General features: G+C 41.6%; 1 protein-coding gene across 1 annotated transcript; it reads left to right on the forward strand.

Annotated features, from left to right (window-relative positions):
• The first annotated feature begins 4,261 nt into the window (after positions 1-4,261).
• On the forward strand, positions 4,262-10,255 carry mars2 (methionyl-tRNA synthetase 2, mitochondrial). Its single transcript, XM_078547051.1, has 3 exons — positions 4,262-4,633; positions 8,005-8,339; positions 8,900-10,255. The coding sequence occupies exons 1-3, from the start codon at positions 4,309-4,311 to the stop codon at positions 10,097-10,099; spliced, it is 1,860 nt and encodes a 619-aa protein (XP_078403177.1). The 5' UTR covers positions 4,262-4,308; the 3' UTR covers positions 10,100-10,255.
• Positions 10,256-15,644: the final 5,389 nt, after the last annotated feature.

Raw genomic sequence — 15,644 nt, forward strand, 5'->3', positions numbered from 1 at the left:
GGTCTTCAAAGCTGGTGGGCTTTTGCTCATATCAAGATTCCAAGTACTCGTCCTACGGATTTGGGAGGAAAAATAACTCCAACCCACCCCTACCCCTCATCTTCAGAAATGCAACAATTATAACTAACTTCAAGAAGGGAGAGAAGTCATGCTGTGGAAACTACTGAGGTATTTCCCTGCTGTACATAACGGAAAATGCTGACACACGTTCTCTTGAATCGCCTACTTTATGTGGCTGAGGAAACCGTCCCAGAGGCAGTGGCTTTAGACATTCCAGAGGAACCTCTGACATGCTTTGTTGCCAGACAAATCCAAGAAAAATGTCACGAACACACCAGGAACTCTTCTTTGCATTCATCGACCTGACCAAAGTATTTGACTCAGTAAATCGCAAGGTTCTGTGGACCGTGTTCCAGAGGTTTGGATGTCCAAGAAACTTCATCACAATCCTGTAATTGCTTCATGATGATATGACTGCAACTGTTTTGAGTGAGAGATCTGAAACAGACACCTTCAAAATCCTGATAGGTGTCAAGTGAGGCTGTTTACCTCATCAAAGATCAACTTCCCTCTGATGTGACTATTAAATACCACCTAGATGGAAAACTCTTGGTCTCAGTTACCTCCATGCCAAAACTAAATTGGCCACCGGAGCCGGATACGATCTACAATTTGCAGGTGCCTGCAGTGCCATTGCCCAGATTTGCAAGTAACTCTTGATCTCTTCAATTCTACATTCAAGAGACTTGGCCTGTCCTTGAATGTTGCCAAAACAAAACTCGTACATCAACGCAGACCTGGTCAGTCAAATATTTCACCTCCCCCACATGTTGAAGGGGAGACTCTGCAAAATATTGAACATTCCCCATAGCTTTGCAGCCATCTCTCAAAAGGAGATCCAACACTGGATCAGCGGTGCCAGCCTTCTACAAACTGTGGCAGTCTTTATTGTCAAACATTCACCACCATAAGTCAAAAAAAGTCCTGGTGTACAGAGCAGTTATCATCACCACACTCCTGTACTGCACTGAGCTCTGGACTGTATATCAGAGACACGAGTGCTAGTGAAATTCCATCAGCAATGCCTCCAACGCATCCTCTGGAGTCAATGGAAGGGCTGTTGAACAAAAACTAGTCCACCTATTAAAGCCAGTTCCGCAAGTATTAAGTCAAAACTCCCACAAAATCAACTACGATGGACTGGACACTGTCCAGATGGCCAAAAAGTGTTTCCCCTCCAGGTCCTATTTTCTCAGCTCTCAAATGACCAGCATTCTAGAGAGGACAACGAAAATACTTCAAAGACACTCCAAAGCACTCCTTGAAGTGTGGTAGCATTGACATCACTGACTGGGAGGAGCTTGCTACAAATCATTCAAAACAGCGACAACTGTCCATCAAGCTGCGTCATGCTTTGAGCCCAAACGCTTTGATGATGAGGCAGAGCAGTGGCAGAGAAAGAAAGAAAAAGTAAATCCTGCACCCCAGATCACACTTCCTCTTGCCCCATTTGCCCAAAGATCTGCGGGTTGAAAATTGGTCTGTTCAGTCACATGAAGCCCCACGGCAGAAACTCGCAACACTGAGCAGACATCATCCTTAAATCGAAGGACAGCCATTGATGATAGGACCACAGTCGGACATTAAGAATTCAAATAATGGCTACTTAGCATTCCAAAGCTACGGAAAGTGCCAATTTATTTGATATTGACTATCTTTCTATTTCTGTCTCCCTGGCCCCAAACTTTTTTTTTCTTGATCTGGCACAGGCTGCAGTATTCTATAATCATAAACAAAAGGCAATTTTAAAGAGACAGCTTTTTCCTAAGTGTCACAGTCAACTGAAGCCTTGTTCAACTGAGTTTTCTTCAAGCACTAGATATGGGCACCCCTGGCAAGGCCAAAATTTGTCACCCATCCTCAATTTCCCTTGAACTGGATGGTTTGCTAGACCACTTAAGAGTCAACCACATTGCTGTGGGTCTGGAGTCACATGTAGGCCAGATGGGGTAAGGATGGCAGATTTCCTTCCCTAAGGGGCATTAGTGAACCAAGTGTGTTTTACGGCAATTGATGATAGTTGTCATGGTCACCATTACTGAGACTAGTTTTCCAGATTTATTAATTGAATTTTAATTCCACCGGCTGCCCTGGTGTGATTTGAACCTATATTCCCATAACATGAGCCTGTGGATTACTAGTTCAATGACATTACCACTACATCACCATATTTCCCCTAAAGTCCATTAAACAACATCATTCATTTGTTTTAGTGCGTTTAACGTAGAAAAACATCATCCTGTGAAGCTTTTTTTTGGGAAAGAAGGTTACCTAGTTGAAGAAGCAAAGATTAGCAGAGGTGATTGAAATTTTGGTCAGAAGTGGGTTAAGGAAGAAAAATGGAAGGGTTAGCAAGGAAATTCCAGATGGTTACACCTAGATGGTTAAAGGAAAGGATTGAAATTGGGTGGATGTATGTAGCCATTGTGATGGAGAGAATAATCAACCCCATTAAAAAAAAGTCAACTGGTTATTCATCTTAGATAAAAGCAAAATACTGCAGATGCTGGAAATCTGAAATAACAGAAAATGCTGGTAAAACGCAGCAGGACAGCACGAGGTGACAGCGGCCTTTGTGAATGAAACAGCTTTTGTGGAATGGGGTGCTCTTTTCCCAGCATCCATAATGGGTGAGAGACTGGTCAATCCTTGATTGAATGCTTGTGCAGGTCTCCTAGGGATGGGGAAACTTCCCAACCACTATGGATACTGAGTAAACAACATCCCATTCAATGAAGATGTTTACTTCACAAAGCATGTTGCTGCCTCGACTGACTGACATGCATGAGCTTGCCATCCTCACAAGTGAAGGAAAATGCGTGTAAATAGTAAGTCCTCTCCTGTCCCAGGGCTGTGTCCATACATTAAGTTGCTGCTGGCAGCTCCTTTCCCTGCAGCATCTGCCGCATAATAGGCTTGTCAGCAAAGTTGAAGCCCATACAATGAAAGGGTCAGTGGCAGCATAAATACAAAGTTGGCTGTTTAACGGGAAACAAGAGTGTAGTGGTGAATGGTTCTTTGGACTGTTGGGAAAAAATATAGTAGGTTTCCCCAGAGTTCAGTATTTGGACCACTGCTTTTCTTGATCTATATTAATAACTTAGACTTGGACCTGCAGGGCGAACGTCAAAATGTACAGATGACACAAAATTTAGAAGTATTGTGAACTGTGGGAGGATAGTGATAGACTTCAAGAGGCCATAGACAGGCTAATGGAATGAGTGGAATCATGGTAGGTAAAAATTTGATGCAGGCAAGTGTGAAGTGATACGTTTTGGCAGGAAGAACAAAGAGAGACAGTATAAAATATAGGGTACAATTCTAAAGGGGATACTGGATCATAGTGATTATGGGTTATATGTGCACAAATTGCTGAAAGTGGCAGGGCAGGTTGAAAAGGTGGTTAAAGAGGCATACAGGATCCTGGGCTTTATAAATAGAAGTATAGAGTACAAAATCAAGGAGGTTATGATGACCCTTTATAACATACAGACTCAGCCTGGAGTATTGTGTCCAATTCCAGGCTCTATAAATTAGGAAGGATGTGAATGTTTTAGAGAGGGTGCAGAAACGATTTACGAAAATGGTTGCAGCAGGGGTGAGCAATTTTAGTTACGTGGAAGATTGAAGTTGTTTGCCTTAAAGGTTGAAAGGGGATTTGATGGAGGTATACAAAATCATGTGGGTATGGATAGAGTAGACAAGAAGAAACTTTTCCCATAGGCCCAAGAATCAAGAACCAGAGATTACAAATTTAAAGTGACTGGCAAAAGAACCAAAGACGACATGAAAAGATTATTTCATCCAGCGAGTGATTAGGGTCTGGAATGTACTGCCTCTGTGGCATAGGCAGATTCAACTGAGGCTTTCAAACGGGAACTGGATACGTATCGTGGGGTGGGGGGGGGGGAGGTGGAATACGCAGGGCTATAGGGGAAAGGCTTTCCAGTGGGACTGGCTGGGCTCTTCCTGTGCTGGAATCATTCTTGATGCAGAAAGATGTCCTTCAGTTCCAGGAACATCCCCGGTGGGTGAATGAAATTCGAGTTCTGATTGGCTGCTGATGAACATGAACATGCGCAACCGAGGGCCAAATGCTGATTGGGCATTTATAAGCATGCGCAAATGGAATTAACACGCTGATTGGCTTTTGGTGGGCGTGCCTTTCACGGAGTGGGTTGGTCAAAGCACATGCGCAGAGGCTCGGGGCTCGGGCCGGTGACGGTTGCTCGGCCCCGGTTTCACGGTATGAGAGGCTCTGTGTGCGGGCGGGCTTTCCGCCTGTTCCGTCAGCTTCCGCCTCTTGGCGCTCGGTGCCTCTGCTCGTCCCTTGGCAGTGAGCAGGCACTCGGCCGCCGCCGCCTGTCTCCGGGCCGCGCTGCCCCTCGCACGGTCCATGCTCCCTCCTGCCGCTCCTCGGGCTCTGCGGCCGGCCCCGGCCCCTTCCTCATCACCACCCCCATCTTCTACGTGAACGCGACGCCTCATATCGGCCACCTGTACTCAGCGGTCCTGGCGGACGCCCTGTACCGCTCCAAGATTTTGCTGGGATATGAAGCCAAGTTTGCAACAGGTACGGGAGAGCAGCAACAGCCAGTTATCCAGTCAAGAGAGAGCCGGGAGGCTCCTCCTGGTGCGCCTCATATCTCCAGACTATTCAACAGTGGAGTTGGCAGAATTCATTTGGGAGAAGCTGCGCACATGTTGTGTTCAGTGTTTGCATTGAAAAAAATTCCACATTTTAATTAATGTTCCTGCATAATTTATCGTGTGAAACAGTTTTCCACAAGATTTAGCAATTTAGTTTGTGTATCAGTAAAAATTCACGGAACACTGAATTGCAGCATGGTCGCCAAATCATACTTTTGTTGTTACTCAATTTAAACAAAATAGAAGGGTACCTTTTCAACACTGGAAAATTTCATGGCAGTATGTTCCAGCATCACTTCTTTCAAAGATTCCCCCCTTTATTAATTACAGAGATAAGGTTATTTAGCAGCAGATAGCATATGCTATAGAAGGGACTTTAGAATTTTTTTTAATGGTTGATAATTCATGTAGACCTGGTTGATGTACATCATAATTTTCCAATGTGTTTTTTTGTGGAGAGAGAAACCAAGTTAACATTTCAGATCAAGAACAGATGGAGAATGAGAGGGCACAGAGTTAATGTAGTTAGTAAAATAAGCAGAACTAATATGAGGAGAAACTTTTTATGCAGTGAGTAATTAGGGTTTGGAATGCACTGCCTGAGTGCGGTGGAGGCAGGTTCAATCGAAGCATTCAAAAGAGAATTAGACTTATCTGAGAAGAAAGAACGTGCAGGGTAATGGGGAGAAGGTGGGAGAATGTTACTACGTGAGTTGCTCGTTTGGAGAGCCACTGCAGACACGATGGGCCAAATGGCCTGTGATGTAACAATTCTGTGAATTCTTGCGACTGTAAAGATTCAAGGCTTGAAGTATTTTAAAGCAGATCGTTGTATATCTGATCATTCCACAAGATGGCACTATATGTATTGAGCTCTCTTCCTGATTGAGCATGCCTAGAAACTGCACTAACCTATCACAGTGACTTTGGGCCCTTAAACTTTAATTGTGCAGTTAAAATGAGGAAATCCAGGAGTCCCTATCAGCAATACCCCACTCCTCCCCAGGCTGTGCTGTTGCAGTCCTTGTCAATTGACGGCACGCTGAAATCACTGCAATGACATGAACTTGGGGTACTTACCAACTGGTTCTGCACTAAAGACAGCTGAAAGTTAGGACTGATGGTTAGGGCTGATAAGTGAATTTTCAAAATGCAATAAATGAAAATCACCAATGAACAATCCATCTGGCCCTGAAAATTAATTTTACCAGCGTGAAGTCTCATTTTACATGTGATTACGTAGGATAGTGCAGAAACAGGCCATTTGGCCCAACCAGTCCATGTTGACGTTTATGTTGCACTCAAACCTCCCCCCAATCTTTTGCCACCTAAATCTACCACAGTAACATCCATTCCCTTCTCCCTCATATGCTTGTCTAGTTTTCTCATAAATTCATCTATACTTTTTGCTTCAACCACTCCCTTTGGTAGCAATTTCCACATGTTTACCACTCTGCGTGAAGTAGTTTCTTCTGAATTCCCTATTGGATTTCTTGGTGACTATCTTATTTTGATGCTTTCTAGTTACTCTTCCCCACAAGAGGAAACATCCTCTCTGTATCCACTCTATCAACCTTTCATAATCTTAACCTTTGTTAGTCTAGACCACCCCACAGCCTTTTTTTCCAAGAGTGAAGAATCCCAGCCTCTCAATCATTACCTGATGTATATAACTACGCATTTCTGGTGGTAACCTTGTAACCCTCCTGCACCCTCTCTAGTGCCTCTATATCCTTTTTATAATATGGTGACCAGAACTGCATGCAGTACTCTTCAAGTGTGGTCTAACCAAGGTTCGGTACAGGTTTAGTATAATTTCCCCACTTTTCAATTCTATCCCTCTAGATATAAAATCTAGTACTCATTTGCTTTTCTTGCAGCCTTGCTAACCTGGAGTGCAACATTTAGTGATTTTATTTGTACTCCGAGATCCCACCGTTCCTCTATCCCACAGATTTTTTCGGTTTGCTCTTATCTCTCCCTGTAATTCCATCTGTATTTCTGAATCATTGGGCCAGAACTTATATGGAATGGCAATCACATTTGGGGGGGTGGTGGGGAGTAGTCTGAGGAGGGTGGGGGTGGAGGGGTTCCTGTGGGGAAGTCAGGAGGGTAGTTGTGAGGTGCCATTGGAGAGTGGGTCAGGAAGGTGGTCTGGGGAGGAATCAGGGGTGTGCGGGAGTAGTCAGTGGTCCTTGGGTCAGGAGGGTAGTTGAGGGGTGTATGGTGGGACTCCAGTGGGGGTGTAGTCGTGGGATCCCATGGAGGAGGGAGGGTTTTGGTGGGGGGTGTTGGGGGGGGTCAGGTGGTTGTACTATAGTTTCCAGGAGTTAGAAGTGGTTTTAATTCTTCTAACTTTTCCTGGGTAACAATTCCTGTAAGATATTTGGAACCACTCGAAGACTGTGATTTAAATTCGAGTATTGGATGGTTCCCAGTGCAGTGTAATTTCCCATCAGATGTTTGAACTTCCCAGGCAATTGACGTGCAATCCTTACATGGGGACTTCTGGGGGGTCTCCCAGTGCATCTTTGGGGTATTTCCCAGGCATGATGGCCCAGAGAACAGAAGTTATGGGCCATTATTTTGCTTCCCATACATGATTTAAATGTAATTTATGTTTTCTGTTCTGTTGACTTGGACTCTGTAGAGGGCACTGTACTGAAACAGAGTCTGGGTTAGCGGAGATTCTGATGACAAGCCTGCAGAAAATCTGTGGGAAATTGTACAGTTGATGACCAGCAAAAGCAATTCCATTATCACTGAGGGCTAACTCTGGGCCGCTCTGTGGCCTGATGTTGATAGCTACAGTGTGCACAGTAAATTAAAAAATAGGGCATACCCACCATATATATTTGTCCAACATGTGAATTTGAATATGAGCTACGTGATGAGACTCTTAAATATATTGTCCTGTGGGAGCAATTTACCATTACTATGACAATACAATGTGAATATCAGAAAAATGGGAAATATGAAAATATATATATCTTGTTTCCAGTTTTCCAACATCTGCAGTATTTTGCTTTTTGTTTACATGAGAAAGGGTTTGGCCCATTAAATATTTAAACAGTGCACTATAAAAAGCTGGAAATATTTGTAATGACTGTTGCTGCTGATGTTTTGTGGTAAAGAAATGTGCTTTGCTCTGATGGAAGGTCCCGACCTGAAACATTAGCTCTGTTTCGCTTTCGACAGATGCTGCCAGGCCTGCTGAGTATTTCCTGCATTTTCTCTTTTTATGTATTAGATGTTAGGTATTGTTGTATAACAAAGCTGTATAATTTATTTCAGGGACAGATGAGCATGGCCTGAAGATTCAACAAGCTGCTGATGCTGCAGCTGAAGAACCATTGGAATTTTGTTCTAAAGTGTCTGAGGAATTCAGGACATTATTTCAACAGTCCCTAGTTTCATACACAGATTACATTCGAACCACAGAAGAATGTCACAAAAGTGCTGTGCAACATTTTTGGTGTGTCTTGCGTGACAAGGGATACCTCTACCAAGGAGCATATGAGGGATGGTATTCCATTCCGGATGAGTCTTTCCTGTCTGATTCACAGGTTGTGGAAAGAAAGGATGCACATGGGAACATCATTAAAATATCTTTGGAGAGTGGACACAAGGTAAACCTGTGCGTGACACTCTGTATGATAGGAACAAGATATTGGATCAGTACACGGGTAGATGTTGATAAAAAGGAGCAGTATGTTTGGCTATTAAGCATGCTGTTCTGTGCAATATCTGTTTTTTAGTCCATGGAATGTTTCAGCTGCTTTTTTTTTAGTGCCCGTTAAAGCTTGAAAGAAAATGGAACATTTCCTAAGCCTGCTGCAGAATAAACCTTTCCTCTGCACTGCCCTAACAATGTACCACAATCTGACCTTAAAAGATCACATTTTTGCATTAGTATATTTTAGTTGCCCCACTTGCAATCCTTGTGAGCTCTTCAAGTGAAAAATCTAGTTTTGTGCCATTGCTGTGTGCCTTGTGGAAGCTTGATAGCGGTTACATTGACTTTTGGGTTCTTCGGTATTTCTCACCTATGCACGTATATTCTAGACAGTTCACTGAGAGTGTTAACTCAGTGTTTAATCAAAGACATCAAAATCTATTACCTGGGGAAAACTCAGGCAGTATTTGTATTTTGAAATGTATGTATTCTAAAATTTATTTCTAATCACAGGTAGAATGGACTAAAGAAGAAAATTACATGTTCAGGCTGTCTGAGTTTAGACCAATGTTGTTAGAATGGTTGAAGAAAAATCCACATGCAATATACCCTGAAAAATTCCATCACCTTGTTATCCATTGGCTACAGGAAGAAATTCCAGACTTATCAGTGTCACGACAGAGGAACCGTTTGAAGTGGGGTATCCCAGTTCCTGGAGATTCAACACAAACAATTTATGTATGGTTAGATGCCTTAGTTAATTATCTTACTGTAGCAGGTTATCCAGAGGATCATAATCATTGGTGGTCTAGAGTACTTCACATTGTTGGGAAGGATATTCTTAAGTTCCATGCTATATATTGGCCTGCTTTCCTAATGGCAGCTGGCCTGCAGTTACCAAAGCAAATCTGTGTACATTCACATTGGACAGTCAATAACCAGAAGATGTCCAAGAGCCTTGGGAATGTTATTGATCCCATGGAACGATTTTCTGTGTACACTGCTGATGGCTTCAGATATTTTTTGCTGCGGCAAGGTGTGCCAGAAACAGACAGTGACTATTACGATGATAAAGTGCTTAAAGTTCTAAATGCAGAGCTTGCCGATGCGTTGGGAGGTCTCCTTAACCGTTGTACAGGCACACGCATGAATCCTGACCAAATCTACTCATCGTTTTCAAATCACTGTTTTCCTAAGAGGCCCTGCAGGGGCCATTCAGGCAGAGCAATGGCTGAGGATTACAAAATGATCCAATTGGTTGAGCAGCTACCTTTGGATGTTGAACACTGCTTTGAAAAGTTTCAAATTTATAAAGCTTTAGAAGCCATCAATTTTTGCATTCGGTTAACAAACGGCTTTTTCCAACGGCATGCTCCTTGGAAGCTTGACCGAAAAAATGCTGAAGATTGCTGTTGGCTGGATACTGTGCTTCATGTTACTTTGGAGTGCTTGCGGGTTTATGGGACCCTTTTGCAGCCAGTGGTGCCAACAATTGCTAACAAATTGCTTTCACGGTTGGCTGTTGGGCCACAGGAACGAGACTGGAAACATTTGAACTTCTTGGCCAAATACCATAATAGTATTTGCCTTTTTGAAGGAAGAGAGTTGGGGCCTGATACGGGACTCCTATTTAACAGATTGGAAAGGACAGATAAAACACAGCAAAGCTCAAGGCAGTTGAAGATGATGAAAATGCAACATATTCTAAAATGAATTTGAGTTATTTAAGCTCAGCCACATGCAAATAGTGTCCTGAATATATTGCAGACATATTGAGGGTGGAAGTGACTTTAAGTATTTGTAATGCAAAAATGTTAATATAAGTACTTTGATACCCAATAATAAATGTGTTTTTTCTCCTTTAAACTTATTACACTCTCAATTTTCATAGAATCATAGAATAGAATTTTACTAGCCCAGAAGAAGGTCATTCGGTCTATTGTGTCCATGCTAGCTCTCCGCAATAGCAACTTAGCTCGTCCCATAGGCCTGCAAATTTTTACCCTTCAGATAATTATCTAATACCCTTTTGAAAGCCATGATGGAATCTGCCTCCACTACATTTTCAGGCAATGCATTCCAGATTGTAATTACTCCCTGCGTAAAAGGTTTTTCCTAATGTTGCCTTTGGTACTTTTGCCATTCGTTTTAAATTAGTGTCCTCTAGTTTCTGAAGCTTTGGCGATGAGGACAGTTTTTCTCTATCTACTCTGACCAGACTCCTCATGATTTTGAACACGTCTATCAAATCTCCTCTCAACTTTCTCTAAAGAGAACAAACCTAGCTTCTCTGTTCTATCCACATTACTGAAATTCCTCATCGCTGGAATCTATCTCTGTGTGATGCCCAGAATTGGACATAGTACTCTAGTTGAGGTCAAACCATTGTTTTATAAAGTTCACCATAACCTCCTTGCTTTTGTACTCTATGCCTCTATTCAGAAAGCCCAAGGTCCCATATGACTTATTAATCACTTTCTCAACCTGACCTGCCACCTTTAATGATTTGTGCACATAAACGCCCAGGTTCCTCTACTGCTGTAGCCATTTTAGAATTATATTATTTAAAATTGCCGCCTTGTTCTTGCTCCCAAAATCTATCACTTCATAACTTCTCTGCTATGTCTGCCCATTTTACCAGGTTTTATGTCCTGTTAAAGTTTACTTCTGTCGTTTTCAGTGTTTACAATACTGCCGAGTTTTGTCATCTACAAATTTTCAAATTGTACTCGGCATGCCCAAGTCTAGGTCATTAATTTCATTAAGAAAAGCATTGATCCTAGTACCCACCCCTGGGGTGCTCTATACTTTCCACCCATCCAAAATGCAGCTATTCCCACTATTTTCTATTTTCTTCCATGAAGCCAATGTCGTATCCGTGGTGCAACTTTCCCTTTTATTCCATGGGCTTCAACTTTGCTGACCAACCTATTACATAGCACTTTATTAAACATCTTTTGGAAGTCCGTACACACCACATCAACTGCATTAACCTGAGCAACCCTCTTTGTTACCTCAAAACTCAAATCAAGTTAGTTGAACATAATTTGCCTTTAACAAATTACTGTTGACTTTCTTTAATTAATCCCAGTTTGTCCGAGCGGCTATGAATTTTGTCCTGTGAAAGTTTCTAAAAGCTTTCCCACTGGTGAGATTAAACTGACTGGCCTAAAGCTGCCATGCTTATCTTTATAACCATTGTTGTACAAGAGTGAAATATTTGCAATTCTCCCATTCTCTGGTGCCACCCCTGCATCTAAGGAGGATTAGAAGATTACGGCCAGTGCCTCTTCAATTCCCACCCTGAATTCAGTATCCTTAGATATATCTAATCTGCTCCTGGTGGCTTATCAACTTTTTAGCCTTTTTTTTATTCATTTACAGGATGTGGGCTTCGCTGGCTGGGCCAGCATTTATTGCCCATTCCTAGTTGTCCTTGAGAAGGTGGTGGTGAGCTGCCTTCTTGAACCGCTGCAGTCCATGTGGTGTAGGTGCACCCACAGTGCTGTTAGGAAGGGAGTTCCAGGATTTGTAATACTATTAATTTTTAGCCCATCCAGTATCTTAACTACCTCCTCTTTCACTTTTACTTTGGCAGCAATATCTTCCTTGTAAAGACAGGTGCAAAGTATTCATTTAGAATTTCAGCATGCCCTCTGCCTCATGCATACGTCTCCTTTTTTGGTGCTCCACTCCTCTTACCACCCTTTTACTATCTATATGACTGTAAAAGACTTGAATTCCTTTTTATGTTGTAGCCTCATGCTTCTGCTTGTGTTCAGTTTCTGTAACTTCATCCACAGGCTTGACTGAGCACATAGCATACAGTGAGCAATCGATAAACACACACAGTTGAACACAGCATCAACTGCTGCACAACCCCTTGGAGCTTGATCTGCTTAAGCTGACAACATTTCCTGCACAAGTAAATGCCCAGGTCAAGAGAAGCTTCTGGGAGTTGCCACATGGAACAGGATATACACCCATGGGACTTCACTGTCGCTGGGTCAAAATCCTGGAACTCTCTCCCTAACAGCACTGTGGGTGTACCTACACCACGGAGACTGCAGCGGTTCTAGAAGACAGCTCACCACCACCTTCTCGAGGGCAACTAGGGATGTGCAATAAATGCTGTCCTAGCCAGCGACGCCCACATTCCCTGAATGAATTTTAAAAAGATGTCTTGCCATGCCTCTACTTGTTAAGACTAACAGAAATAAACTTAAGATTTTAATAAATAAAGACTAACTCTCCAATCAGCTGCTTTCCTTGTACTGTCATCACTTTCTTCGAGGGAGTTAATAGATTCTAAACCTTTGCCAACATGGCTTTGTGAGGCATATGAAATTGACCTGCATTGACTCATCTTTACAATTTTAGGAGCTGTATCAATGTCAGTATGGTACAATCCTTTTTATACTGTTTGTGAGACCCTACATTACTTCTACCGAGGTCCTCATAAGTTAATATATAAAGTCAATTTTATTTCATTATCCTGGCTTTTAATTTTAAGATAGTTCTTAAATTTGTCTGGGTAAGTTACTGTATTCATTGTTATGGTACATGGACTTGGGTCAGCCCACCTCTTTTCTACAGAAAAGGACTCATTTTTATTTTTTCGTATCTCTTCAGGCAATACCTAGGGGTTGCAATTCAGACTGAGCCGTTTGATCCTCTTTACCTGCTCAAATTGGAAACCGAGGGGATGGTGGGATCAAAGCTGCATTCTCCCTTCCCCTTACTGTGAACATTTGGCCATGGTACTCCCCTAATGTGGTCTGTATTATCAGAAACTTGCCTTGTCACACTAAATCAGGCGAATCAAAATAAAAATCAAGCAATCATTGTTTACACTGAACCAAATTTTTAATGTACAAGCTACACTTCAGCACCCTTGAGCAATCCATATAACATGGCAGGTGGTGGAAAATCCACTCTTAGAACTAGAGCTGGTGAGAAATAACTGATCTTCTACCTCAACTCCACTTTCCTGCATTGTCCCATATCCCTTAATTACCTTCATCTATTGCAGGATGCAAAACTGAAACTCGTGAACATTACTAATGCAGTTTGGCAAGACCAAGAAAATCAGCCCTTCACACAATGGAGGCAATATACTTTCATGCCATTAAGGTGCAGGTGTTACTGTGTTGTAATCATTTGTATTTAAGCAGAAGATTTAATCTATTCTTCAAAAAAATTGGAGGGAAAAAGCCCACCTGATCTATGCTATCATTTGAGCCCCGTTTCAGGATTCATTTAGACTGTTTATAATTTTGCATATTCCAGTCTCATATTCCTATAATTTTTGATCTTCAGGAATCGAGCCCCATTATTTTGAATGCTTTTCTTGACTTCTGCAATAGATGACAGTAGTTCATAAATCGATGGCTGGAATTCTGAAGATGCTATTCCCTGAATGCAGAGTAAATTATGATTGTCTTTAATCTATTTTGGTTTCTCACAAATAAAATAAAGATCAGCTGAGTATGAAAAGTCATTTTATTTGTGTCGTTTTGGAGAGATTTTTTGTGCCCATGATCAAGCTAAATGGACCAGCACAAATTGTTGTAAGATTAAAATGGCAAAAGCAAGTTTGAGATAATAAAGGAGGGCGATCATATATCCTGCAGCTTCATGTGGCTTGAATCAATACCTGGTTTAAAAACTAATTGGATTATAAAGTGCAACAGAGGAACACATTGGCATGTGCTGCCAGTGATAGAGTATTAGAATCTAACTGCTGTTGAGTTATATGTTACCTCACCAGCCATTATTGTAATAAATGTTTGCACAGCTAAACCTTCAAAAATTACAATTTACAGGAAGTCTGGGGAAAAGATTAGACATTTTCATAGGAAAACTTTGTTCTGGGCAAAACAGTTACAGTACATTGTCCTGTTACACTATCACAGACCTTTCCCTTCTCATTTATTTTCCAATCTCTTTCCCTGCCTCTACTTCCTTAAAATCTGTTACATTTCTAACGTTTTTTGGGCTCTGGTGAAAGGTCATTGAACTGAAATATTAACAGTTTCTCTCTGCCTGACCTGCTGAATAATTCGAGAATTTTCTGTTTTTATTTCAGATTTCCAGCATCCGCAGTATTTTGCTTTTGTTATTAAATGACGACTGTCAATTCAACTATATTTATTACAACTCTGCTTCCTCTCAGTCAGATTTTAAAACTTGACCTAATTCTCCCAAAGAAATCAGTTGTAGTCAGTTTAAGCAAAAATATTTGAAAAAGTTAACAGTAATAACTGTTGTGTAGGCTCTTGGTACTCACTTTCAGATTATCTTTCCTTGGACCCTTGCCAACTGAGCTGTGTGGCAACATTACAATACCTTTTACATTCCAAACTTAGATATATACAAATATTGGTTACCGGAAAGATATGGTTCATGTTTCAATCTACCTTTCTTTCAAACATAGTATTTATAACATTGAAACAGGCCATTTGGCCCAACTGGTCTGGCAGGTGTTCAAGCTCCATAGAAGCTCCTCCCACCACATTTCCTGTAACCCTATCAGCATATCTCATTATTCCTTTTACTCTCCTCAAATGTATCGATGTTATTCACCTCAGCTGTTCCATGTGGTAATGAGTGCCACATTCTAACCACCCACTGCATAAAGACCTTTGTCCTAAATTCCTTATTGGATTTATTAGTGACCAGCTTGTATTTAAGAAAATTTTCATTCTCTTTTTGTCTGTACTTTCTGATTCTCCAAGTGTCCTCTTCTGCTTCTCCTTACAGGTTTTCTTTTCTGATTCTTTCCCTGATGCAATCTTCCCTCAGGAACAGTAATTAGTCTCTTAGATAGCTCAGAACTATCTGAACACCAGAGTAGGAGGATGACATTCAAACCTCTTCTGCCATTCAAGAAGATGATGGCTGATCTTTATCTTAACTCCATCTACCCATCTAATTCAGCATGTGCTAAACTTTGTTTTCTTAAAGTCATTGGCCAAACTGAGCAAAGCTCCAGCTGAGCAGCATAATAATACACGGTGCACAATGTGATATAACAATTCAGCCCTTGGGTTATGTTTTGGGATTCCTGGCTATTTCATGCCAGAAGGATCTTGACAAGTTTTGTCAGGTTTACTTCACCAGGCATTAGATTCACAGAGTGACCAAGTGCTGGGTGAGGTTGGGCCACTTTGCAAAATGTTATCTCTCATCTACCAGTCCATCTTGAAACAATGGGGGTGAACTTTGATTTTCCAGTTGACTATTCACACTTATTATG

Source organism: Cetorhinus maximus, chromosome 8 (assembly GCF_964194155.1).
Source record: "Cetorhinus maximus chromosome 8, sCetMax3.hap1.1, whole genome shotgun sequence".
Classification (NCBI taxonomy): Eukaryota; Metazoa; Chordata; class Chondrichthyes; order Lamniformes; family Cetorhinidae; genus Cetorhinus; species Cetorhinus maximus.